This window comes from Ceratotherium simum, chromosome 2 (genome assembly GCF_057802395.1).
Source record: "Ceratotherium simum simum isolate JZ-2026a chromosome 2, ASM5780239v1, whole genome shotgun sequence".
Taxonomy (NCBI): domain Eukaryota; kingdom Metazoa; phylum Chordata; class Mammalia; order Perissodactyla; family Rhinocerotidae; genus Ceratotherium; species Ceratotherium simum.
This window is the reverse complement of record NC_141901.1, coordinates 53,027,357-53,054,847: the sequence shown is the minus strand read 5'-3', so window position 1 is coordinate 53,054,847 and position 27,491 is coordinate 53,027,357. Positions and strand designations below refer to the sequence as shown.

The following is a 27,491-nucleotide window of genomic DNA, read 5'->3' as shown; positions in this document are numbered from 1 at the left end:
TTAACCACTACACAACTGAGCCGGCCCCAGTGACTTGTATTCCTAATCTAAACATATCTTCCCTTAACTTCCATGGTTCCTGTCAGTTTTCTGAACACAACCGTTTTTCATACTAATTGCTGTCTTCTAGATATGTTCTAAATAAGTATTTATTAAAGTGTATTTTGCTACTATTCTTATTGTACCCTGACCAATACACAGAGAGCACTGAGTGATTATGTTTCTTGATTCTGTAGGCTAAAGTTTCAGTAACTTGGTATGATAACTAAAAAAAACCTCCAGATCATTTCTTAACAAATTAATTAACAAAATCCGGTTTTCTCCTTTCAGTACCTCTGTAAGTGATCATTTGTTCCTAAAGAAAAAACTAATCTAATACTTTTAAATGCCCTTTGTTGGTTAACCTGGAGTTCCAACTTAGGAATAATTTTAAATTATTAGGCTTTGTAATTTATCTTTTAAGCATTCTTCTATGTCTTTAATACATACCTCAGAGGGTGGTTGGGATGGTTAAATTAGTTGTTTCATATAAAAAACCTAGAATAGTGCTTAGCATATAAGTACTCACATAACTACTTATTATTAGGTTAAAAAGCAGGCAAGGATAGAATCTGGCAGCACACACTTGGAGACCTCTCTGAAAATCAGCCCATTAGTCAATAACTTTTAATGCATTATTATCCAACTTACATTTCTCCATACCCACCATTATGCTATCATGAGATACTCTGGCAAATGTCCTTACTGAAAAGTCTGATTTTGAAAATCAATCCAGACATTTCGAGTTCCCAGTCATAGGTCTCCATTAACTACCACCACATCCCTAGAGCAAGTTACCCTGCTATCTTCTCATTCAGCTGGGGCTTTAATTTTCTTTTGATTTTCCTAGCTTTGCTTTCCTTTTGTCATTTTTAGACTGTCTCAATCAAAACACTCACGAAACCAATCTACATCTATTTTCACGTGCCAAACAAACTTCTTTTAAGCCTTATTCTTTCTTGGTATTTGTTAGGGCCAATCCCAGTCTTCCATATTTATTCATTCCTAACTATGTATCTTTAGTGTTTTTACAAAAGTCCCTTTTAAAATCTGGGGTTCTATTACTAATCTACTTCCTTAGCTGCAACTCTTTTAACTGGAATAATTCACAACTGTACAATAAGATCATGTTTTACCGTCAATATCCCCTACCCCAAGTGTTATTTATCTATTTGTAAATACGTGAACACACAATTTTTGACTGCTATGGGTGTATGTGGATTTATTTATATATTAAAAATATTCATGTAGCGAATTAATATTCAGCATTCAATTAGGCCAAACAAAAAGCACTTCTACTTTAAATCCATTTCTACAACTGATGTCAACGAAAAGAAATGAAAGCCTTAGAGTCTAGTCTTTTACCTTTTTGAATAGTAAAAATAAAACAGTAGTTTCAATTTGCATTATCTTATTTAACTCAGCACAATCAATAACAGCCTAAAATTATTTTTCAAAAATCAGATGAGGAAGTAGGAAGCAACCAACAGAAAAAGCAAATGGTACAATCACCTTAAAATTGAGTAACTGTTTACTGAACACAGATAATTTAAATAAATTGGTATTACTGGTAGTTTTCAGTAAAGGAATAATTCTGGTCCACAGTTAAGGTCATCAACTTTTAAGCAACTGGAGATAAAGGCCTGAATGCTTCTTGAAATGGTGATGAAGCTTTTGTAAGACCACAAACTAGTAACGACCTACTTTCATTCCTGGTTCTATTTAATTGTTGTAGCATTTTGAAAAAGGTTTATCATCGACTTCTTGAAATTATCTTCCTTGGTGTTCCTTCCTGTCTACCCCTATTTCTTTGAACATTCTCTTCTCTGGCACTTCTTCCTTTATTATCTATAAAGTGAAGACTCCTTTCTGACTTCCAAGCTTTATTTCTACTCATTTTAGAAAATATAGAAACTAAAGATTAAAAAGGAAAATTGCCCTTTATAATCCCACCTCCCCCAAATAACCACTGGTTAACATTCCATACTAGTCACTTTGGATTACTGTCTAATGAACACAACAGATTTCTGCAATATATTTTAATTTCAGCAAGTCTCCACCTAAACTTCCCTAATCCTATGACAACTGAAGAGACTAAGTCAATCCCCTCTAGGCTCATCTTCACGTTCAGTTGGTCACCAAGTCCTAGTTGGTCACCAAGTCCTATCACTTCCACCATTAAAATATCTGTTGTCTACCTCCTTCTCTGCCTACACTCTAGCTTTTATCTTCCTTATATTCTACCCATGGCTCTTATCAGGTCTTCCCACTCAGCCTATTTCTTAAAAGTGGCACCATTTGTCTTTTAAAGATATACTCCTCAATATATAACTATAAAATCTGAAGCAATAAAGCTATCTCACTTTTGAAATATAAAATCTATTAAGCCCTTGCTTATAAACATCTGATGACTTTCCTATAGAGTAAATTCAAATGTAGTGGGCCCTTCAGAATCTGCCTCCAGCAAGCCTCCCTTTCCAGTTACTCTCTCCACCCCCAAACACTATCCTCTATTCTGTTTATAATGGACTACTCAATATATACCACGTGCTTTCAGATCTCCTTGAATGTGCTCATTCTGTTGCCTCTATATCTCTACCAGAAGACTCATCTCCCTCTTAACAAAGTATTACTCACCTTCAAATGTTCCTTCTCTGTAGGCTTTCTTTACCCTAGGTTACAAAGACTGCAAAGGGCATTCCTATCTGAAACCCTAACTTCTAAGTAGTACAGATGGAGTTTTTCTTCCTAAAAGACCAATAAATCAAGAGATCTGCGTGTATTAATAAGTATAATCTTGTGTGAAAAATCCCATAGTTTTTGGCCATACATACTGTCCTTGTCTAACAAGACAACTAATTAAATAAAATAATCTAGTGTTGATATTTTCAGACTAAATAGTTGTGAATATATACCATCTTTATAACACCTTTAGAAGAGAACAGAATAAGATTTTATATTTGACCAAATAATTAGGAAATCCATAAGTATAAACTGATTCTTCCCAACAGGAAACTACAAACCTACCTCGCAGTGATAATCAAATATTGCACTTTCAGTAGTATTTGCTGATTCTTCTTTTCCAGCACACGTTTCAAAGGATGAAAGTTGCTAATATTAAAAAAAAAGAGCGAGAGAAAATGATCTATCAAGCTAATAAAGAATACAACTGCTGCTGCACCGGGCAATCTCACAGTACAGCACTGAAGAAAACAAAGACTACTAGCAGCGTTGGGAAGTGCTCTTTCAAAGCTGTTGAGTAGGCACAAACTTCTTGTTTCAGATCACGTGTTGTGTCTTCAACTTAATTATACTCTTCTTTGGTCTTGTTGGTTGTTTCGAGGTTTGTTCTTGGCCTGATCTGAACTTGAAGCAGCAGTTTCAGGTGGTAAAGTCTGTTCTGTTACACTTCATACTAGAGATAAAAAATGAAGACATTGAGTATAACTTACATAAAAGAATCAGGGACAGAGGGTGGGTAGAGGGACAAACTCATTTCATTAACTTAGAATCATTGGTCAAGTATGTTAATGCAGGAAACTTGGAAGCACACACATTTGATGGTATTGCAGCAATCTCTCAAGTACTAACAGATACCTCCTTTGGTATCACATTCAAAACCGGAAATTATTTTACAGTCCATATTGACAATCCTCCTCAAATAAGCTTTAAGTTACACAGCATAATATTCAATTTAGTACAAGCATTTTATAAACATCTAGCACTGTGTTAGGTATTGTCAAAAATATAAAAGAAATTCCTGCCATCAGGGAGTTTACACTCTCGCTGAGAAGACAAGAGTTATCTACGGAGAAAAACCAGACTAGAGGACAAAATGCCAAAAATTAATTTGCTCAACTAATATCTGGGTACCTACTATGTCACATACTATACTAGAAATACTACTTACTGTTTATTCACCACTGTATATGCATTGAAGCAACATCATGAGCATAGTAAGAGAAGGCTTTTAAACAGAGGTGGAATTCGAGCTTAATTTGGAGAAACAGGTAGATTTTTAAGAGAACGAAAATAGCTGAGTATTTTAGGCATGAAATATCACATAAGTCAGGCCAGAATATGCCACTAAATTCTCAGTTCACTGCGAGAAGGGACCATGTATGTGATTTTCTATGCCTGGCATCAAGGAAGGTTTACTGCATAACGACTGGGGTAACAAGTGTGGCTTGCTGCTTCAGAGGAATCAATAGGCTAGCCTGGCTAGAAGAGAAGGCTGGTTTAAAGTGAAATGGGATATGTGGTGTGACAGGTGTAGCAGAGCCAGATTATGAAGCATTTCAACTTGATATAACAGGAAACAGAGAGCCTTAGTTCTTGATGAGAGGGTATTAAGTTTTGAAATCCTGTGGGAGATGACAGTGAAGGAAACAGAGAAATCTCATTTGAGCTGTTGCCATAAATAGATGAGAAATGTTTATAGAAGAGATGGGAGAGAAATGAATTTATAAATAAAACCACAGAATTGTGCTTTATGTTAGCTATAAAAATGATTATTTCATGCTGACTCAAATGTTAACTAAAATGATTTATATGGGGAGAAGACAAAGGTGGATTTGGTTTTAGATATGCTGAGAGACGAAAAGTATATTTGAAAAACATCAGAAATAAGAATGACTATAAGGTGAGAGGTCAGAGCTGGTGAAATACCTTAGACTAGAACTCAATTCTAATCACTGATACTTAATAGTAAATGCCATGAACATGTTTTTTAAACTATGTTTCAGTTTCTCATATGCAAAATGAACACTCAGTAATAGCTGATGAGTGGCCATTTTTTGTGGCTATTATCTAATACTCCATGGCTTTATATTGTTACTCCAAATAACAAAAGTTACATATGTCCATTCTTTCAATTTTATTTGGATCATTCTCCTATTACCCAGATTAGATACTTCTTAGAGCAATGGTTCTCAAATCACTTGGGAAGCTTTAAAAAACACCTATGCCCAGTCCTCACTCAGAGTAATTTAACCAGCCTGAAGTAGGGACATGTTTGCAATGATCTTTGATTCCTCTCTCTTCCTCCACACCAATGTTGCAAGTCTTATCAATATTTCCTTCAAGATATCTTTTATATTCATCTTTTGTCCTAAATGACATATTTTGGTCCAGGTGTCTAACACATCTGCTAACTTCCAGTGTTAGCCCTTTCCACTTTCTGCCACATAACACTGCCAGACTGATCTATCTAAAACTCCAATTTCATCTCATTCCCTTGTTCGAAATCTTCAGTGATTTTTCCAGCACTCTAGATGGGAGGTTCTTAATCCCGGCTGCACATTCAACTCAAACACCTAGGCAACTTAAAAAAAAATCAAAGCCTGCATCCCACCCTGAGATTCTGATATAACTTCACCAGGCTTAGGTCCCAGGTGTTGGTATATTTTCTCTATACTGGCCCCCCTAAGGTGTTTCTGACTTGCAGCCAGGGTTTAAGAACCACCATTCATGGTGTGTCTCTCCATCTTTACCTTCCACTGGTCTCCAGTTCTTCTTCTAGTTAGGTGCATTTTCCTCCCTAATCCTTAAATACAACTCTTGGGAGACTCCTGAATTCTAGTCTTTGCGCTTATGGGTCTTCCCACAAAGAATATAATTTTGCCGTCTTCAAGGTGTCAAAAAAGCCTTTCTTGACCATTCCAGCCCAGACTTATTACCTTAATTGCCACTACATGAGGGAGTAACTCCCACTGCCTGCACCATTCTTTTTGATGCCAGATCATTTCTGCACTTTGCTTACTTCATGTTTATGTATCTTGTTCCTCCAATTCTATTTCAAATTTCTGAGAGAGAAACTCAAGTTTCTTTCTCACAGCCCTCTTTAGCGCCTCAGTACAGCTAAACTTAAGCACAGCAGAAACTAATATAGCAAAAAGGTAGTTTAATCCATAATAGGCAAAGGACACCACAATTCAAGTGTAGACAGTTCTACCAACTTTTAAAAATCTTGTTTTGGTTAACTGTATAAAGTCTTAATTATCCAATCAAGAAATAATCTCGTCTTTAAAAAATACAGATTTGGCACACTGCTTTAACTTTAATACCTTAGGTCTATTTATGAACCCAAAGACCTCAAAATTGCTATCTGATAAAATAGGTTAGAATTTCATCAAACTGCTAAGGACAAGGTACTGTGTATTATGGGGGGAAAAAAACAAGAAAAAAACCTTATTTTGAAAAACTTGAACTGGATTAACTCAGTTTAGGGTGTGGTATTATGTTATAAGAACTGTCAGGTTTGTCACTTAGTAACACAGAAATAAGAGACTTTCAGAATCTAAAATCTGGAGCACTGCAGGGCCAATCTTGGGCAATAATGAAGCCTATTAGGATCTATTAAAGCTCAAACAAACCCACCAACTATTATGAATAATTGACAGTGCTGAATTCCGTTTCATTAGTAGCTTCAACATTTCTATGGTTGACCAATGTTTTTCAATCAATTCAACACCTAATGAATTACCTAAAATGTACCGAGGATTAGGCATTTTAATAAAATTGACTACCTACTCAAGCCAAGATTATTAACATTCATGGATGGTACCGACAACTTCTTTTGTCTTAACCCTCTGAATTTAAGTGCATCCCCTCCATCTTCCCAAAAGCTAGACACTTTTAAAGTCAGATGAAATACAGAGTACCAATCAAAAAACTAAGGAACGATTTAAATGTGGATCTCAAAGTCTCTCTGATTGCTAAGTAATCAACTCCTTTTTCCTTTGTATGGAAACAGTATCATCATTAATTATCAACTATTAAGTCATGCTGTTTTAGGAGTTAAAGCTAATTCCTTTACTTGAACTGATCCAAACAGCTACTCCTTATTTCATCTGTCTCAAAATTATCATCACCTGTTTTATTTACTGTCTTCCTCCAGTTCGCCGCTTCATCTCAAAGGCGTAGCAGAAGCCACGTATAAGTAGGCACTAAATTACTACTACATGTTGAACTAATACATTTATGTAGTCAGTAATCCATCTAAAATGTATTACATATTCCATTTTATCATTTTGATAAATTATTCTCAAAGTTTGTACTGCACTCACTTGGGGAGAATGTTAATGAAAGGCTAAACCAGTCTACAAAAGTCTCCCCACTTAACCCACTTTCCTCAGAGAGTACCTTCTTCCTTTGAGAAGAGCAAAGACCCAAAAAGGCAGCATGGAACTGAAATGGTTCTCTCTTTATTGTTGATTTATATGAATAATATCCTTGCCTTAACATCCTAGTTCCTATTTCTTGATGCATTAACTCGAGGCAAGTATATCACATTTTGCTTTAACCCATATAACTGAAGTGCTTGACAGGTTTTAATTCACTTTTACTCTAGGATCTAAGGAAAATGATAAAAGTTTGATAATTAACCAACTTGAAACCATTTAAGCCATCGCCATGTTGAGCAGAAATAAAAGAAAAGCAAAAGAAAAGCAAATTGCTGCAACTTTTTGTATATGTTTAGTAATAACAATTGTGCTGGGCTGTTAATTACCTGAACAGCTACTAAGATATTTAAAATTATATATCCATCCATCACTTAAGTGCGTTTACACACACTAATACTTTGAAATAGGACAAATGCCAGTGTGGGAAGCTGAAGAAATGCTCTAGACACAAAATCAGAGAATAGTATAGACTAGCACTGTCCAAAAGAAACATAGTGCAAGCCACATATGTACTTTAGAATTTTCTAGTAATCATAGTAAAGTGAAAAGATACAGGTGAAACTAATTTTAATTATCTTATTTAACCAAATATACCCAAAATGTTATCATTTTCCACATGTATTCAATCTAAAAAAATTGAGATTTTTTACATTCCTTGAAATCCAATGTTTACCTTACAATTACAGCACATTTCAATTCAGAATTGTGCACAGTTCAAGCGCACAACAGCCACACATGTCTAGTGGCTACCATATTGGCTGGAGGAGGTACAGACTGATGAGGAAAAAACGCATGCTCAATAAAGCATAGTAAATATAAGGCCCTTGGGGAAAGACTTTCACTGATAAAAGCAGGCAGTATCGAGCACACTTGACTATAGCTGGAGCTTGTACTTACTACATTTGAGAAGCAGAAGTTCAAATAACTAACTGGTTATGTATTGGCTGTAGCTGCTAGCCTACGTGTTCAATGTAAAGAAACTGCTGATAAATTTATTTTCAACTACCCACTAATGTTTTACCTCAGCATAAAAGAACCTATTAAATATAAAAATGACCCCAAAATAAAATTACCATTCAATACTTCTGAACAGAACACTTAGAATACCATACCTAGTTTAATGAAAAATGTAGCACAGTAGAAACATGTAAGAATTCCTAAGGTTTGGTGTTATGAACTGAAAAAAAGTTTTGTATTGTTTTCTTTTTTAACCAGGTACTCACATGCAAGTGGAAAACATTCTAATATCAAGACAGGAATTTTTTAAAATCTTGATTTGGCAGAAGGGATTTTACAGCAAGAAATGATGGGATTCAAGAAACCAAGTCACTCCCACTACAGCAGTTTCACCAGTGAATTCTAGCTATTAAGCCTTAGAAAATATAGTTATAATTCTTCTTACTCTAATTCTCTATTAATCCTAAAAGTTTTACAGCTCTCCATAAGACAGTTTGAGTCCAAGATCTCAAAGTAGTTTCCCCTTTGTTTTTTGAAAAGACAAAGCTATGAAGGCATATTAATTCTTTGTGTTTATTTAACAAAATCAAGATTTTTATTTATTTACAGTCCTAAAATTCAACTCCTTAAAAATATGTCCACAGCATTTTCACGTTTCAACTACCATCTCAAAAGTATGGTCTTCACAACAACGTGAATGAACTTAACGCCACTGAACCGTACACTTAAAACAAGTTAAAATGGTAAATTTTATGTACCACAATTTAAAAGAAAGATTTTTTAAAATGTTGGATGGCCCTGCACTGTGTGTCTTCAGATGGAGGCAGGGAAACAGGAGTGGGATAAAGCAGGACTACATGTCAGCTTTCACACTCTTATTTTTGATTTGCTAGAAATTTACCAGAATTTTCAACCACACTCTAAAAGTCATACCTGTTAAGTCAGAACTTATTTACAAAAAAAGAAAACCTATCTTCTGCGCCTCAAATACTTTACTTTTCAACTCAGCTGCTATAAATACTCATCTCGATGGTAAACATCCAGAGCAGCTGCAAAATCACTCAAACCACTACCATCTCTTTTATTTCGGGCCTAGGGCTAAAAGGAAACAAAAAGAAACAAGGTTGAAATATTTATCTAGACTTTTTGACTCAGGCATATGCCTTTTCAAGCATGTATATAAAACCCCTCCTTACCCACACCAAGAACACCCATTATTGGCTAGTATTAGTACCAAAAGGACACTAAGGTATTATTATACTGCCCCTCAATGTAGTCAATTAGTATCGAGAAGGCTTGCCTTCTAGAAACTCCAAATGAAAATTACTCAGCGTTTTGATATAGAATAACTTATATCAGTGGGCTATAATTTGATACCTACTATTTGATTTTATCGACTGGTAGCTCTGGCTGAGAGCTGCCAGTTCATACCATCCTGATAAAAAACTAAGCCTCTCAAAGGAAACAGATTTAACTACCACAGTGCCTTTGACCATCCTCCCTCCCTCTCCACCCAGTCCTCTTAACTGTAAAGAGGATCACATCCTTTCACTCAATTTAGGTGCAAAACAAGGAAATTACCTCGCACAACAACGTTCAGATTTTTATGTTTGCAGATTGAAGGCTGTTTTAGGGAGCGTTCCCTGCCTCACTTGCGAGTCAAGAGAGGAGCCAGCTGGGTGTTTCTAAAGGAAAATCTTAAAGCCAAAGAACAGTGGTACTAAGATTTCGTACTGATAAAACATCGGATGGTAAAAATCTCAACAGTATCTCGGACCAGGGCTCTAAAAAAAGTAACTCCACAGAGAATGACGAAGCCAAGCCGTTCATTGCACAATGTGGGCCAGGCTCTTACACCATAAGAGCCAGAGAAGGTGGTAAGGAGAACTTCACTTAGCTCTCAGAGCACGCCCTAACCCCAGGACAGAGGAGTGAGAGCTACATGCCTAAGATTAGGGGCTGGTTCCCTTTCTCAAGACCAAGGGGAGGCGAAAAAGGGAAGGTTGGGTGTAGACACCCAAAACAGGCAGCTTTAGGTGAGTGCAAGTAAGGATGACAATTCGGCCGCGCTGTGTCAGATGCGGCGAGGGAAAAGCCGTGTCTCTAAGCCCTTAGATGAAACCGGGTCTGCCTATACACAAAGGAGGTGCCACTACCGCACTGCGCTCTGGTACTCGTAGTCAGATCCCCAAGCAGGTGACGGACAGGAAACTATAGGGTCCAAAGTCAGAGTAGGCCCCTCTCCTCTGCCTCTTCCAGCCTCACACAAAGGACCGCGCCACCACCCCCTCGCCCCGCCCGCCGGGACTTGTAGTTCCCGTTTCCCCCGCCAAGCCGCAAAGGAGGAAGCAGCCAGACTACAACTCCCAGCAGCCTCGGCGCCCAAGCCCCGCACCCCTGCCTCCATCTTGGCTGCGGTCGGAGCCTCCATTTTTGCTTCCTCCCCCCACTTTAGTCACCACCACCACCGCGACGCGCGGCCGCCAGCCTCGACTTTTCGCTTCGGCTCTGCGGCCTGACGTGAGACCTAAGCAGTTGAGCGGGGACTGAGTGGAAAAGTCCAGGGTAGGGACTCAGGGTGAGATGTTCCCTACCCGAAGCTCTAGGAGTGCCCACCTTGACTCAGAAGTCTCTCCCGTTAGTCTTGGTCTTCTCATTCGCCCTTAGTCTGGCTTCTTGCTACCCCCAATTGCACCCTGAGGTCGTACTCACCCCAACAGCTCAGCGCCCCCTCTCCAGCGCCGCCATAAGCAGCACGGCCCGGTACGTAGGAATAAATCTCGCTTCTCTCGCGAGAGTTGCGAGCTCCAAGCGCGTGCACAGGAAAGGGGCGGGGGGTGGTGGACTCCTAATACGCTTGCGCACGAGGGTTGAGTGACGCCAACCAGCGCGCTGCGCTTAACCACAACCGGGAAGGTGGGTACGTTCCTCTACTTTTCCCTCCCTTGTGAGCTGCGGAAGCAAGGTCGGTGTTTACTGACTCCGCTGGGACGCAAGGGGCGGGGCGGCGGGTGACTTTGGCGTCACTGATCTTTGCAAACCTGCATTTGCTTTAAGCGGCGAGACCAGGGTAAATCTTGAGGGCGAGCACTTTGGAGGGCATATTTAGGAATGTCATAGAAAGGATTTTCTCTTTTCCCAGCGGTAATCCAGAAGCTCCCAAACCCAGTTTCTTCTCACAGCGCACGCCGTCTTTCCCTTGTCTGCTCCATTAGACTGGAATTTTCATTAGTATAGAGTCAGGTTTTTAGCAGGGTAATTTGGAAGTCTTAAGTGTGTCTCCCAGAGACTATATTGCTTGCAACAGACGGACAACAGTGAGCAAGGCAGCATAATCATTAAAAAAAAAAAAAACCCAAAACAAAAGAACTCCTTCAGCTGACCTTTCTAGTTACCAGAAGATATTCATAGTGTATCAGGTAATCAAAGAGGCTGAATCAGTAACCAAAAGGTTGAAATCAGGGCAAATGAATGATTCATCCAACGGGGCTTATAAGAGGAAAGGAAGAAAGTGGTTAATTCTAGCCACAGAAAAGTTCAATGAATTATCCGTTGCCAAACAATAGAGTAGTCCCCTCTGGTGAGAGGAATGCTTTTGTCAGATTCTCTGGCTCTCTTACTTGATAGTATTGGATAAATAATGACCAGTCATGCTCCTGAGAACTCTCCCATCCACTTTATTTTCCCTTTGAACACATATTTATTCAGCATCTCCTGTGTGTCATGCTGGGGTGTATACACTGGTTAAGACAAACGGACACGGTTCTGTCCTCAAGGAACTTTCAGTCTAGCATCATTCAATAATCACAAAAACAAATCTAAACATACACATTGAAATAAGTGCAATGAAGGAAGGGTGCACAGTGTTAAGAGACTATATAACCTCCAATTCTGAGCAAATCGTCTTGACTTCTAAGAGGAGGCAGTATCCTCTTCTGATGTTCGAGTTTCTTTCTACCTCTGTTGCTTTTGGTCCAGTCCCATACCACCTCCAAGCTGCCTGTTTGTTCTCTTTGATGCCTTCCCACGCTTTCCTAGGCACGGATACTTGCTTCACTTTCAATGCTTTAACAGCTCACTCTATTGTAATTATTAGTTTACACTAGCTAGTGATACTTTAGGGCAGGGTCTGTGACATTCATCTTTGCATCCCTGGTTCCAAACAGTGCCTGGCATACACAACGCTCAAAAGCTTGTTGAATGAATAGCACTGAACAACAGTGTAAGAAGTTGTTAGAAATAGGAATGTTCTGTTGGAGAAGTACAGAATGTAAACATATCAAACCAGCTGTTTTGTTTCCTTTGTCCAAGTGAGAATTTAAGATCTAGTCTGCATGTTCTAATCTGCTGTCACAGAGAAACTGCCCTGGGCTCTTGCACTAGAAACAAGGTCATGTGAAGCTGGGCTAAAAGTAGAATTAGGTCTAAGAGCACACATTCTCAAATATCACAGCAATGGGAAATGTAAGAAATGGTAGTCTCACTAAATTCTATAAATACAGTTCCTATTAATAAGAAAGAATAGTCTTGATTTCTACCATTACACATAGCTTCTAAAGACCTTTTTAAATCAGATAACCATTTTATCATCCTCATTCTGAATGTCTCAATTGCCTTTAAATTCCTTCTTAATCCATAATTAGTATCAATTTACATTTAGCACAAAATGCAAATATGTACAAACCCAGAAGCATACATTTTAGCTTCCAGTGCATTAAAGAAAGTAAAAGATGGAGTAATTTGATTTAAATCACTGGTTTAAATGATTTATTTCTACAAGTACTCATAATTAGAGGTAGGTTTCATTTTTAGATCACTACATTTTAAGGCAATAATCTTTTTCAGATTAATTTTGAAGTCAAATAGAAAAACAAAACACTGTAGATATCTTTTTATGTTTTTTTTCTTTTTTTTTTTTTTTGTGAGGAAGATCAGCCCTGAACTAACATCCATGCCAATTCTCCTCTTTTTGCCGAGGAAGACTGGCCCTGGGCTAACATCTGTGCCCATCTTCCTCCATTTTTTATATGGGACACTGCCACAGCATGGACTGACAAGCAGTGCATCGGTGCAAGCCCTGGATCCAAACCCTGGGTCGCCAGCAGCGGAGCGCGTGCACTTAAAGGCTGCACCATGGGGGCAGCCCCTATGTTTATTTTTTTTAAACTGAAGTTAATTAAAGCAGAAACTTGTGAAGTGATTTGGGAAACCATCTTCTATACAACAGGGTAGTCATGGATTTGGGGAAGATATTTAGTCTATTAAGGAATAACCATCAGAACAAAAAAATTGTATATATTATTTTTGGTTATTTATCATTCTTATTTTTCTTCTCTGAGAAACTTAAATAGACAATGAAATTGATTATGGTTGTGTGTTTTTTTTTCTCTACAATGATCAATAAGCACATTTCTCTGGAGTCTTTTTGAGAATCAAAAGCAAGCATCCTTTACACATTTATAAGGTTTTCTTGATCAGTGATGGATAAGATTTTTGTCAGTTCTCTGTCAAATGAGAAAAATTAGGTCAATGTAGAGATTTTTTTAAAAACAAGGCTAAATTTATTCAAGATTTTAAGGACTGTTTTTTCTCTGATATTATATCCTTCCTATTTAGGGAAGTTAAAGAGAACTTCTTTTATAAAATTATGGTAATAGTGGATGTTAAAGGGATCTACATTCAAGATTTCAGAACAGGAAAACACAATTTAGAGCAAACTTTTATAAAGAATAATTATTTCCATAGAATGTAAAAAATTAAGATTTAGTCCTAGAACCCTACAATCGAAAACTTTTTTGCATTACAAGCCCTCAAACAGTTAAAATGCATTATATAAATAAGAATAATATAATAAGAATAATTATGTAATAAAATATTATTTAAATAAGAATAATGCAAAAGCTTTGTATGCGTTCCTTTAAAATATCAACATTGCATTTAATGGAAGAATTATGTGGACATGCTACGTAATCACCATAACATTTTAGTTCTATGATTCAGCCGGAGGGAAGGGTGGAGCAAAAGAATATTTTAATAAACTTAAATTAGATGTCGATGCAAACCAATTGCACTTAGAATAAAATCCCAACTCTTTTACCATGACCCACAAGGCCCTAAATGACCTAGTCCCCACTAAGTCTCTAGCCCCTGGTTCGCTGTGACTCAATTCCACTGCCCTTTTGGTTCTTCCAACACTGCAAGTTTGTTCCTACTTCAGAACCCTTGCATTTACTATTGCCTTTGCATGGAATGCTCTTTCCCCAAATCATCACATATACGGCACTTTCTCATCATTCAGGTTTCAGCTCAAATGTTACCACCTGACAAAAGATATTTCTAAAGTAAAAGAACCACTATCACCATTCACTCTCTACATTAGTTTGTTTTATTGTCTTCATAACATGTATTGCTATCCAAAATGAACACATTCATGAATTTAACTGTTTATTGCCCTTCTTCCTGAACAACAGCATAAGCTTCAGTTCTCTGTTTGGTTTATCATTGTGTCCCCTAAACCTAGGACAGTGACTGACATAACAATAAGTACTTAATAAATATTCATTGAATAAATGAATTACACTTATTTAATTAAATCTAAGGCAGTACTGATTGTATGATACATCATTATTTATGCACCAGCAAGAAGAAAATATGTTGCCATTTTCACTGACACAATACTTTTATTACTTAGAATTTTTATTTTATATTTATTAAAAGAGCTCTTTTAAACTTTAGACCTAGATGTTTTTTATCATGTGTCACTCTTGTGTGTATATAAGGTAAAAAATAAGCAAAGTAAATTGGTTAAGGTATTCCTAAAACTTCTTCACAAAGTCCAACTCCTCTGAATCTCTTTCTTTTCAGTAATAAATTTGACCATATTTAAAAAATTCCATTCATCAAGAGGCAGCAAAAAAAATAAATAAAAAACAACAGACTAGGAGAATACATATTTGCAACATATAAAACTGACAATGGATTAGTATCACGAATATATACTAAATTAATACATATCAATAAAAAGTCAAAGAAAAGAAAAATGGGGGAAACCACTTGAATGTCTATATTAAAAAAAACCTGTACAGGCAAATAAACATTTGAAATTATGCTCAGCAGCATTAATAATCAGGGGAATGCATATTTGTTTTGAGATAATTTTAGACTTACAAAAGAATTAGAAAAATAGTACAGAGAGTTCCCATAAACCCTTCACTCAGTTTCCCATTATGTTAATCTTACCTAACCATAGAACAATTTTCAAAACTAGGAAGTTAACATTGACACAATAATATTAACTAAATTACAAAGTTAATTTGGGTTTCACCAGTTTTTTCTCTAATATCCGTTTTCTCTTCCAGAATCAAATCCAGAATCCCACACTGCATTTAGTTGTTATGTGTCCCTAGTCTCCTTCACTCTGTGACAGTTCCTCAGTCTTTCCTTGTCTTTCATGACCTGGAAGCTTTGGAACAGTATTGGTCAGTTATTTTGTAAACATCCCTCAATTTGGTTTTGTCTGTTTCCCTTGATTAGATTGAGGTTATGCATTATTTGTAAGAATGTGACAGGTGATGTACCCTTCTCATTGCATCATATCAGGGGGTAGATGATGTTGAAGTGTATTATTAGTGATGTTTAACTTAATTGCTTAAAGTGGTGTCTTCTTCATAGTAAAATTACTGTTTTTCCCTTTATAATTACTAAATATTTGGGGGGAGATACTTTGGGACCATACTTGATTGAATATTGTCTCTCAAAAGTCATGTCTACCCGCAACCTCAGAATGGGAGCTTATCTGGAAATAAGGTCTTTGCAGATGTAATCAAGCTAAAATGAAGTCATACTGGAGTATGGTAAACCCTAATCCAACAACTAATGTCCTTAGAAGAGGGAAATTTGGACACAGACAGAGACATACAAGGAGAACACCATGTGAAGACTGAGGCAGAGATTGCAGTGATGCATCTAGAAGTCAAGGAATGCCAAGAACTGCCAGAGCTAGAAGAGCAGCATGGAATACATTCTCCCTGAGAGCCTCCAGAAGGAACGAACCTTGCCAACACCTTGATTTCAAACTTCTAGCTTCCAGAACTGTGAGAGAATAAATTTCTGTTGTTTAAAGCCATCCAGTTTGTGGTAATTTGTTATGGCAACCCTAGGAAACTAACACAGAGACTATGCAAGTATCTTTTTTGTTTAAACTTTAGTCCACTAATTTTAGCATACATTGGTGGATCTTGCTGAATCTCCTTTTAGCTCATAGATGTGCAGGTTTTTCCACACAGAATTATTCTTGGGCCACAAAGAATACTGGTAATGCAGCATTTCCTAAGAATGCATCATTGTTATCTCCAGGATTCTATTTCAAGCTGCTAAAAGCCATTGCGATAGGCAGAATTCTAAGATGACCACCAAGATTCCCACCACCTTGTGTAAATACCTTGTATAATCCCCTCCTTTTAAGCATGAGCTGGACCTGTGGATATTAGAGGGTGTCACTCATATCTCTTTATGGCAAAGGGATTACTGCAGATGTAATTAAGATCTCTAATCAGTTGGGTTAATCAAGAGGGAGATTATTCTGGTTGGGCCTAACCTAATCAGATGAGCCCTGCGTGGACTTCTGACCTACAGAACTGTAAGATAACAAATGGGTGTTGCTTTAAACTGCTAAATTTGTGGTAACTTGTTATACAGCAATAGAAAACTAATACAGCCATACTCCAGGTTCTTATGCTGGCACTTTCTTGATCTTACAAGAAGGTGTTGATGGAAAATTCACAGAAAACAGCTAAACCTGTATTCCTTTCTCAAATGGTCCTTAGTTTATTGACAGAAATATCAAGAGCTTGCCTTTGCCCAGTCATGCCACTAGGAATGCAAACAGTGCTTATGCTTAGAATCAACCACACCACAACCCCTGCATGCATAAGACATATCCCAATTTCAGAGATGTTAAAACAGGAAAGAAAAATGAATCTTACGATCAGTAACATACAGAAATTCATTTCCGTCAATTCCACATGTATTTCTAGGAGGCTAGATAAAATGTTGAGTGAATTGTAGTTCATCAAAGCTCTGAAGGTTCTGCCTCCTTTTTAGTATTCTTGGAGAGTGACAAAAGAAAAAGCATCATCTGATTTCCACTATGAATATTAGTGGATAATACTCCTTAATTCAATCTGAAAGTTGCCATGAGACAACTGCAAGTGAAATAACTGCAAAATATGAAATCTGACTGCTTATAGTGAAATGTGTCTAATAATAAACGAGGTAGATGAAGGGAGAATTAAAAATCAGGAAGTCAGATATTAGCAAGGATTTTAAAAAATGTATAATTTTATCATTATATATGTATGTATCCCTTAATATATTGTATAGTCACACAGCGAAATATTGTACATCAATGAAAATGAATGAATGACAGCTACATACAACATGAATCTTAGAAACAATGTTGAGTGGAAAAAAATCAAATCCCATAGACTATATATAGTACGATATCGTTTTTATAGAACTCAAAAAGGAACAAAACTAAACATAATTTAGGTCTTTTTACACGTGATAGAACCATTAAAGGGGAGGGTGGGGGGAGACAGGAGAGGAGCTCAAATAGATAAATGCAAAATATGGGTAATGTTCTAATTCTTAAATTAGGTAATGAATTATTATTATGCTTGATAATTTGGATGTCACATTTATCCTTTTGTGTCAAATATTACATTAAAATATAAGTGCAAAATTATGCATAAAGTGTAGACAAAATTTATATTTGCATTGTTGTTTTTTAAAGTATGCTTATTTTATCAGTCAGTGTTCTTAATTATAGGGAATTGGCTTAATTCTTTTAGAAGTGATTTTATTAAAAGGCTAATCAGTAATCCTCAGGATCTCTAGGACAGCTGGAAAACCAGAATTGGACACTACATAGCCTGTAATCACCTCAGATAAGTGCTTCTGTAAAGATCCCACTGTGTCCAAAATTGGGCAGAGACACTGCAGCTTACACCACTGACTTTGCTGACTCTGGATACTCAATGTTGTCACTAAAGCCACTTTTGCTGCTCCTCTATGGAGCTGGATGTAGTAGCCATTGTTGTAGGTCACCACCTTTTACTCAAAGAATTCTGCATAGTTCCATGCTTCTTTGTATCAATAACTTGAAGGTTTAAGGCAGATGTATCTTCCCTAGCTGCAAAAGAGGCTGGTAAAACATATATGACACTTCCAAATTTTTTAGGAGGGAGGAAGGGTCTGCCTCATCAGGTGAGGGATTCCCTAAACATAGGAGTTAGGATATTGGGCAGCCAAAAAAAAAATGACAGATGTCTGCCACAGCCCATTCTCTTGGCTCCTCAGAATCAACACACTCCTTCAGCTAATGTTTATACTTGGTAAAAGCTATTCAATGTAAAACGACTTGTGTCAGACGTTAGTTGCTTTCTCTATACTCTTTCCTCTTTGCTAACAGAATAATTTTATTTGGGGAAGCTATGTACCCAGCCTTCTTTGCAGCTAGCAGTGACATTTAACAGGTCAGACAAATAATACAAGGGGAAATCTGTCTGGAATTCTTGGGAAAGCTTTGCTTTTCCTCATAAAAGAGGATACATATAGCTTGTATAGGCCATTTCTCATTTTTTTCCCACCTTCAACATGAACCTGACATATGGCGCAGCAGCAACTTTCTTGAAACCACAAGAAAATAGCATGAAGGATGAAAAAAATGCTAAGGAGACAGATTTGAAAGACAGAACTGCACTCTTTCCTGTACGTGGCAAGGCCCACTGATTAAGCATTGTTCCCTTCAGTTGCGTGCACACAAACTGTCAGCTACATCATTCTAGAAGACAGATGACAATTATGTCTCATTAGTTAAGACTCGACTTACTGAATTCATGATATTTTCTAATATATGGGCTGTGGGTTTTTTTGCACTATTAATAAAAATAGATTTTGCTAATAAAGAACCACTTGAACTCCGAACAGTATTTGGCATTTAAAGGCATCTAAACTTAGTGGTTAAGATCATGTTTAAGAGTCTGTCTGGGTTTGAATCTTGGTTCCAGTTTGGACAAATAACATAATCTCCCTGTGCCTGAGTATCTGTAAAATGAGGTACAGTTGAAATGGAGATTATATAATAACTAGAAAGCACCAAGGTTTCTAGTTCTCCTACCCATTTGTTGTCTGTTTTGGATTCTCAAGGTTAAATAGTCTCTCATCTGTATCCTATACATCCTTATATTGGACTCATCACACTGCATTGTAATTGTATGTATACTTGTTTGTCTCTTCTACCAGATTTTTCTTTGAAAACAGTGTCAACACCTTTTTTTCCCTTTTTTCTATTCATAACTCTAAATGAAGTGCCCGGTACATAGTAGACTAGACATTCTTAAACTAGTGTCCTTACAAAAGTTATCTGGGATGATTATTAAAATACAAATTTCTGGATCTCATCCCCAAATTTCTAGTTCAGTAGGTCAGTGAACCACATTTTGAGGAACAGTGAAATAGACCTTCAATGTTTGAATCAAATTATGCATAAAGTATTAATATAAGTCAAGGTAATAAAGGTAAATACTGATAATATTTAAGCAGTTTTCAAGATACTTTCAAACAGTTTTAATTTTATAATTTGATTTGTAATCATATAATTTGTGACTTCTAATCATGAGGAAATCTCTAAAACCATTTCAGAAACAACTATTTGTTATACTGCTGACTACATTCTGCTAATTACAAAACATTTATGAAAACCCGTCTACTTGACAGGTTGCTATATATATGAAAAATAAACTTTTGCACTTCCTAATTAGACTCATTACTGAGTAAAATTAGCTGATATTCTCCAAATGAGGTTTTTATTAGAAAAGATAAGTTTGTGCTAAGATTTTGCAAAGCAGTCAAGTTCCTCCACCCACTGCAAAAGAAACTTTAATATCCATGCAAAATGAAGAACATTCCTTCCTCATTTCAATTTTCTAACTACACATTGTCTTCAGCCAGAATTTATATTATGTAGGGCACTGAGAGCTCTTTAGACTCATACTTCAAGCTTTTGATTTGCTAGGGGGAAATGTTAACATAAAGATTTATCCTGATATCTGAGATATAAAGAACTTCATAAGCAACTCTAAAGGAATATAAGGCAGATAAAGGGACACCATGTTATACTTTAATGGCCCATTTGATTACTTTATCATTTTCATGAAAACTGGCCATGGCACCTGACAAATGGTATAGGTTCTGAATGGAACTGTGGGACATAACAGTGGCGCTCAGGGCATATACTTGAAGGCAAATGGCTGGACTATAAGTTTACTTTTGGGGAACAAGATAAAAATACCCATACTTGGGGTGGAAGTATTTTTCAAATTTTATGCAGGACTTTGAATAGAAATTTGACAAATTCTCAAATGACATATACCTATTCATTAAAGCCCACCGCTGTAGGCAAAGTCCATTAGTATTACTGGGATCAGATGCTTTTAGGGTATCGTGGAGAGATTTTGTTGTCTTAACTGGAGTTAATTCTTTATGGCAGTAAAAAAGAAATTTTACATCACACAAAGCACTAACAAAAAACTCTTTTTAATACTGTCTGTCTCACATGCAGTATGGTGCTTAGTGTTACTGGAAAATATTGACAGATTTAGCATTCATTATTTCAATTATTTCTGGGCAAATCTATACTATATATGATAGTATAACATGAAGTAATTGGTAAATTTGAAATGTGAGTAAACTGAGATGACGGAATGAGTTGATGAGTGAGCCAGTTGATCACTCAGCATTTGAATCTCAACACTGCTTTGTTGTCTACACAGTACTATGAATGTAATAACTCTATTAGGTGATAAAACTTTGCTTCCTTGTAAAAAATGGATCTAAAAAGAAAGTACTAGTACTAATAATGAAAGACATCCAAGTAAGTGATGGTTCTTAACTATAAAACACAAGTTATATATAAATTAGATAGTAGAATGTAGTACCTAAGAATTATGATGTGAATAAACTTATTATATGCTCTTCATACTGGGTAAACTACTGAAGTTGAAGATTTTCTAGTAGGACAAAATTGAAACATTGACTACTAATATCTAATAGAACAAATAAAAGCTACTTTTAGCATCTGAACTAAGAGCACACGTGTGTGTGCACATACACAGGACAAATTACTCAGCATTCTTTGAACAAAATGATGACTACTTCCAGTAGAAAAAAACAGTTGACTTATTTTCAGGTATGTTTCCTGGGGACTAGAAGTAGGTTCTCTCAAATTAAGAGTAAAGACGCCACGAAGTGCCAACTCTGAGCACCAGAGAGACTTAAAACTTCATAGAAAGTGAATCACATTATAAATCAGAGAATCTCCCCATCTAGTTGTGAAGAATTATATTACTTTCCTCAAATGGAAAAAAATCAAAGTTTATGCCAAATAGATTTAAAAAGCTAATCTCTTTTTAAAACTTTTTAGAATTGTAATTTATAATCCTAAATAAAATAAAATTGCTGTCTTATAATAAAATGCTCTAAGTTTCAGAGATGTGAAAACAAAAATGAACTGAAAACAGTTTATATAAATCGAGGTCCCAGAAATGAAAATTAAAAGTACTCTCTTAGAGAAACGAATGGTGAAACTCAGTGTGTATTTTCACTAACACACCCAAAAACTGTTTTGTGGACAGCCAATTTTGACCGTGAATTGTAAACTGCCACCTGATACCTTTAATCAACACTAAATCAAGTCTGAGTCAAGACAACGAATGGACAATACTCAAATAGAAAGATAATAACTTCCTTCCTTGATAAACAATCTCCAGCTGTCATGTAGAAGTTGAGTTATTTGATGGCTTGGGAAGCAGTGTCCATTGAGTTTTCCTTCTTGACCTGAAGAGACTCACTGCTGATGGACAATAATTCTCGAAGTTCCTTATTTTCAAGCTGAAAAAAAATGGTATATATTTATTTCAGGTATTTTGATTGTCAAACTGCATCAGAAGACATTGTTTTGGGCTAGGAACAGAAAGGATATTATTTTAATTTTAAATTTTAAGAAAACAAAAGAACTGAGAATTTCCTAAAATACTACTTATTGATTCATTTAATAAACATTTACTGAGTAATTTCTATATGTCAAGTGTTAAGACTACAAAGAAAAAAACAAGATCCCTCTCCACTTGAGGAATTCACTACTTGTCATACTCTTCATGGTTCCCACAAGTTTTACTATTGTTTCTTCTATTTTTCAAATTCCTAATAATATTTTCACTCTGCTCAGTCTTCTCTGTTAGATGTCCCAATTTTGGAGAAAGGAAGGAAAGGGGGAGAAGAAACTACTTATTGGACACATAGCCAGGTACTATGTAGGTGTCTTACATATATTATCTCACAACAATCTGTAGGGTAGGTATCATTGCCTACATCTGTATTCTCTTTAAGAAGAGGACACTATGACTCACAAAAGTCCAAAAACTTGTCCACACTCAGACATCTTGGATGTAGTATTGCTGGGGTCTCAATTTGATGCCCATATTTTTTTCCACTTAAAAGTATTCAGTAAAATCCATCCAACATTTCCTTAAGGCTGTTTCTGTAACTGAGGTCAATTGGGGTAGTGTAGACAAAGTTATTCTATCATTTTAACTAACTCCTAATTCCTGCTTGGGACTTTGTTACTCCCTTTGATTTCCAGATAGGGTAGCTTGCACTCTTTATTCTTATTCTCTCTACAGGAAATTCTGGTAAACCATAGCATTTTCAGGCTTCACCAAGAGTTAGAGCCCATGGTCATTAAATCTTCTACCATACAAAGTGCTTCCCTTCATACTCTGTATCTCTCTCCTAGCATTTATATACCATTATATACCATTTCATATCAAAACATATATCATATCATATAAGTACTAGTCTTATTCCTTTCACTAGACTCTGAGCAGGGACCCTATCTTTTTCTCTCTGGTATTTCTCGAATGGCGCATGACAGTATCTTGTAATAAGCGGCATTCAAAGCATCTATTGTACTGTTTTTCCTTAACAATTTTATGAGCACACTAACACCCCAGGCCTTGCTTTGTAAATTATTCCTATTTTAATCAAAATATTACATGAAAATAGCTTTAAAAAAATCAAGACTATAAGGCTTATACAATAAACATCAGTCCCTTGGCTTTGTTCCCCAAAGGCAACCACTTTTAATACTTTTATCTATTTCTTTTGGTATTTACTTCCATAATTCTAAATAACAAGCCATACTGCTATTTTCTGCTCATCAATTTTAGCCATTACCTAATTGACTTCATTTTATGGCAGATGACGGATTTTAGCTCACATGTAATCTGTCCCTTCCATTCTCTCTACACTCTTGATATGTTAATATCTCAATTTTTAGCCAATATACAGTTGGCATTTTCATTATTTGCTGCTGATTACATTTCCTTTCTTGAAAAGGGTATGGAGGAGGTGTTAATTATGAGCACAGAGAAAACATCAATACATTGCAGTGATAGGATAGCGATGGCATACCTTCCAGACTCAATGAAAACTCCCTGAAATACTGTGAACCTAAAATAGCAACAGTCTTACCTCTAATTGGGCTAGTTTTTCCTGAATCTTACAAAATTGGTCATCATCCACCTGAACTGCTTTCCTCATCACTTCTCCCATTTCACAGATTCTGTCAATCTGACTTTCAATTTCCTGTGAAGATATTAAGAAAAAAGGTGAAAATGTCATCTTTTCTACAAATATGAAGTTCATGAGAACATGTACATTATGACGTTAAAAAAGTTCATTTAATCTATGCTACAGAGGTTACACAAGAGTTTCACTATAATCTGAGTCCTCAGATGTAAAGCCATAATAAAGTTATCTTGTGGTATTCACAAACAATTTGTTTTCAAAAGATCAGTTCTAGGGCCAGCCCCAGTGGCCTATTGGTTGAGTTCAGTGTGCTCCACTTCAGTGGCCCAGGTTCAGGTCCAGGCGCGGACCTACACCACTTGTCTGTCAGTGGCCATGCTGTGGTGGCAGCTCACATACAAAGAGGAAGATTGGCAGCAGATGTTAGCTCAGAGTGAATCTTCCTCAGGGAAAAAAAAAAAAAAAAGATCAATTCTAGTCTAACCAACCACTGCATGTTGGACAATATCTCTAAGTGGCTGTTTAACTTAAATTTGAATACTTTTATTGGCAGGAAGCTTACCACATTCCAAGGTTTCTTATTCTATCTTTGGACATATCTCTTAGCATGTTTTTCATATGAGCTAAACTGTCTCCTTCAAGGTTCAAGTGTTCTCCTCCAGACTACAGAAAATAAACTTTATTTTTCTCTTCCAGATGAATGCCATTCACATATTTAAAATATCCCTGTTCCCTAAGACTTTCGTTAAGTCAGTAAAATTCTTTCAATGGAATCTAAGATAAAACTTATCTTTCATAAATTCCACTGCAGCAAAGAGTGACATGCCAATCTATTAATCCAGGATTAAATTACAGAGTATATGTGAATGTACAATGACAACTATGAAGCACTCTACAAACATAAGGAAAATTACTGGGTCTCCCAAATTAAATCATAAGCAACTGAAGTGTAGAAACTATGCCATATATATTTTTTTAAAACCATACTTCTCTCTCCTGACAACACAGTATAATGCTACATAATTCAGTTTAATAAAGGTTTATTGACTGCCTGCTATGTGCTAGGTACTATGTTAGGGATAAAAGATGAATTCATGCTCCTTACAATCAAAGAGCTTACAGTTTAGTGAAATGTACTATAATAACCAAGTATTTACTGAGCACCTTCAACACTAACTGGCATTATGTTTGGTGGAAGAACTAAGCATTCATTAACATGTTGAAGAAAGATCTTGGTGAGGGAAGGAGGAATCTCAGTCTCACTCAAATAAAAGGACCTGAACAATCCTTTACCCCCTTCTTTCTATTCATATCTTTACAAAGCTATAGCAAAATCAACAGCGAATGTGATAGACATGAAAGGAAAACAAGCTTACTTTTCTTAAAAAAACAAGCACACCGGGGCCGGTCCCCGTGGCTTAGCGGTTAAGTGCATGCGCTCCGCTACTGGTGGCCTGGGTTCGGATCCCGGGCGCGTACCGACACACCGCTTGTCCAGCCATGCTGAGGCAGCGTCCCACATACAGCAACTGGCAGGATGGGCAACTATGACATACAACTATCTACTGGGGCTTTGGGGGAAAAAAAGGAGGAGGATTGGCAATAGATGTTAGCTCAGAGCCAGTATTCCTCAGCAAAAAGAGGAGGATTGGCATGGATGTTAGCTCAGGGCTGATCTTCCTCACAAAAAAAACAAAAACAAAACAAAAACAAGCACACAATCCAAAACAATTTCAAGATTTTAATTCAGTTCACTTAGAATTTATTCATCAAAGTTTCTTACTGCAGAGTGAGACTGGTGAGCTTTCAGGACTGGTTCAGCATCCACTGCTTTTTTAGCAACCATTAATTGTAACATCTGTTTCCGGTACTTGCTCATGATGAGTTCCAAAGCATCCTGATGTTCCTCCAAGGAAACCCATAGCTCTATCAAAAAATAAAATAACTTGGCAGTGATGTCTGAGAGATAACTCCCAAAGCCAAACTCTTAACAGTTGGAATTTTATGACACTCTATGAGATATTGTGAATTCAAAGTTGTAAATCAGTGTTTAGGTCCAAAAAACTCAACAGTTAAGGTCTACGTGAAAAATAACTTTCTGGCCAGTGGCAGCATAGTCTGGCAGAAACAAAATGAGATGTGGAATCAGAAGACATGGGTTTGAGTTCAGTTCTGTGAGTTACTAGCTTAATACTTAAGCAAACCATTTAACCTCTCTGAGCCTATTTTTTATCTATATTGTAATAATAAATACCTGGCTTGCCTACCTCAAAATGAAGATATGAGAATACAATGGGATGATACATGTGAAAGCCCTCTGTAAACTGATATACAAATAACTATTCATAGCCCTATCATAAATAATGTACTCATTCAAGCTTAAGACTATATACCCTGAAGATAAAATTCAGCTCTTCCACTTACACAAGAACCTAAAAGAACCTTCAGTTTTTAGTGTTTATTTCAATTAATATTTAAACATTAAGTTTTAAGCCCTTGAGGATATTAACGCTTTCGTTATGCAAGCTTCCATTTGGGGATGCCTAAATAAGCCACGCAATAATTCAGCTCTACTAAGCATCTCTTTGATAAGCTGCCTATAAAAACAAAATCAGTCAGATGACATTGAAAAGGGTAATGTGACAAACTTCATTGTTTTGGGCCAGCGCAGTAACTTTTCCTATTAAAAGTACTGACCCGGAAATACATACAGCACGTGCACTTTTGTGAACAGTTTGACACTTTTGTAAGAACCTTTGAAATATTACTGGATATGAGAAAATCATAGTAACTACAAAAAAAGTCCTGACTAACCTCTGTTTTCCTGCTGCAAGTCTCTAATCTGTGTATTCTCTTGGGAGAGCAGAATGTGAGGTTTGTATTTGGACATGTCCTTTATATCGGATGCATCCTCTTGATACTGGACAAACAGAGACAGACTAAGTGCGCCGTCAACAGAACAGCCACAGATGTAAATGAAGAGGCAGGAGTCAGAGCTCCAGGGCAGCATTCTCAGCCCCGAACCCGCAGAAAGGTCTCACCGCTGCCCTCTGAGACCAGGAATAAATTCCAGGCCGAGTTTCCATTTTACCTCGCCCTCCATCCCTCAAGTGCCCAGTACCTGAGGGCACGGACCCCTACCCTCTGCCTGACCTGGTCCGGAAGCGCTGTCCCCGCCTCCCGCATAGCGGCTACCCGCCGGTGCAGCGCCGCCGATTGATCCACCAGCGACTCGGCAGCTGCATCATGCTCCCGCAGTCTCTCCAGAAGCGTCTTAGCGTCTGTCAGGATCTTCTCAATGGTGCAGCTCATAGCTGCCACCCGACCCCAGCCCCACCTCTGCTCGCCTACCAGAATCGCTCAGATCCTCCCGCAACGTGTCTCAGCATTATAGACGTCACTTCCAGGTACGCTTAAAAGGCGCCTCGGCAGCTGCTATATGCGCCTGCGCAGTGGTAGCCTAGTCCGGGAGTGACTTGCTTTGACCGGCGGCTTTCTTGCGGCCTCGCCTTGCGGAGTGCCGGAGGCCTGGCCTTTGCAATGCCTTTGGTTTCGTGTTCCCGCAGCTTGGTGGTCAAGTTCAGTTATGGCTGGGCGGGCTGAGTTTCTCCTTTCCTTACTGGTTTTGATTGATGTAGATTGTTATTCAGTCGTCGTTCTTTT

General features: G+C 37.1%; 2 protein-coding genes across 4 annotated transcripts in view; both read right to left on the bottom strand.

Moving 5' to 3' along the window:
- Nucleotides 1-11,045, bottom strand: part of CSDE1 (cold shock domain containing E1) — a 39,175-nt gene extending 28,130 nt beyond the window's left edge. Inside the window, exons 1-2 of one of the 3 annotated variants that reach the window (XM_004420632.3) lie at nucleotides 10,893-11,045; nucleotides 3,067-3,454 (exon numbers count right to left, since the gene is read on the bottom strand). The gene's annotated coding sequence lies outside the window, so the exon portion shown is untranslated. Of the gene's footprint in view, nucleotides 1-3,066; nucleotides 3,455-10,796; nucleotides 10,821-10,892 lie in introns of those variants that run through there. The other 2 variants (XM_004420634.3, XM_087445060.1) reach the window with 2 other exon arrangements.
- Nucleotides 11,046-20,761: 9,716 nt separating this feature from the next.
- On the bottom strand, nucleotides 20,762-27,194 carry SIKE1 (suppressor of IKBKE 1). Its single transcript, XM_004420629.3, has 5 exons — nucleotides 26,982-27,194; nucleotides 26,643-26,748; nucleotides 25,612-25,754; nucleotides 23,772-23,885; nucleotides 20,762-22,130 (listed from the first exon to the last, which is right to left on the bottom strand). The coding sequence occupies exons 1-5, from the start codon at nucleotides 27,138-27,140 to the stop codon at nucleotides 22,029-22,031; spliced, it is 624 nt and encodes a 207-aa protein (XP_004420686.1). The 5' UTR covers nucleotides 27,141-27,194; the 3' UTR covers nucleotides 20,762-22,028.
- Nucleotides 27,195-27,491: the final 297 nt, after the last annotated feature.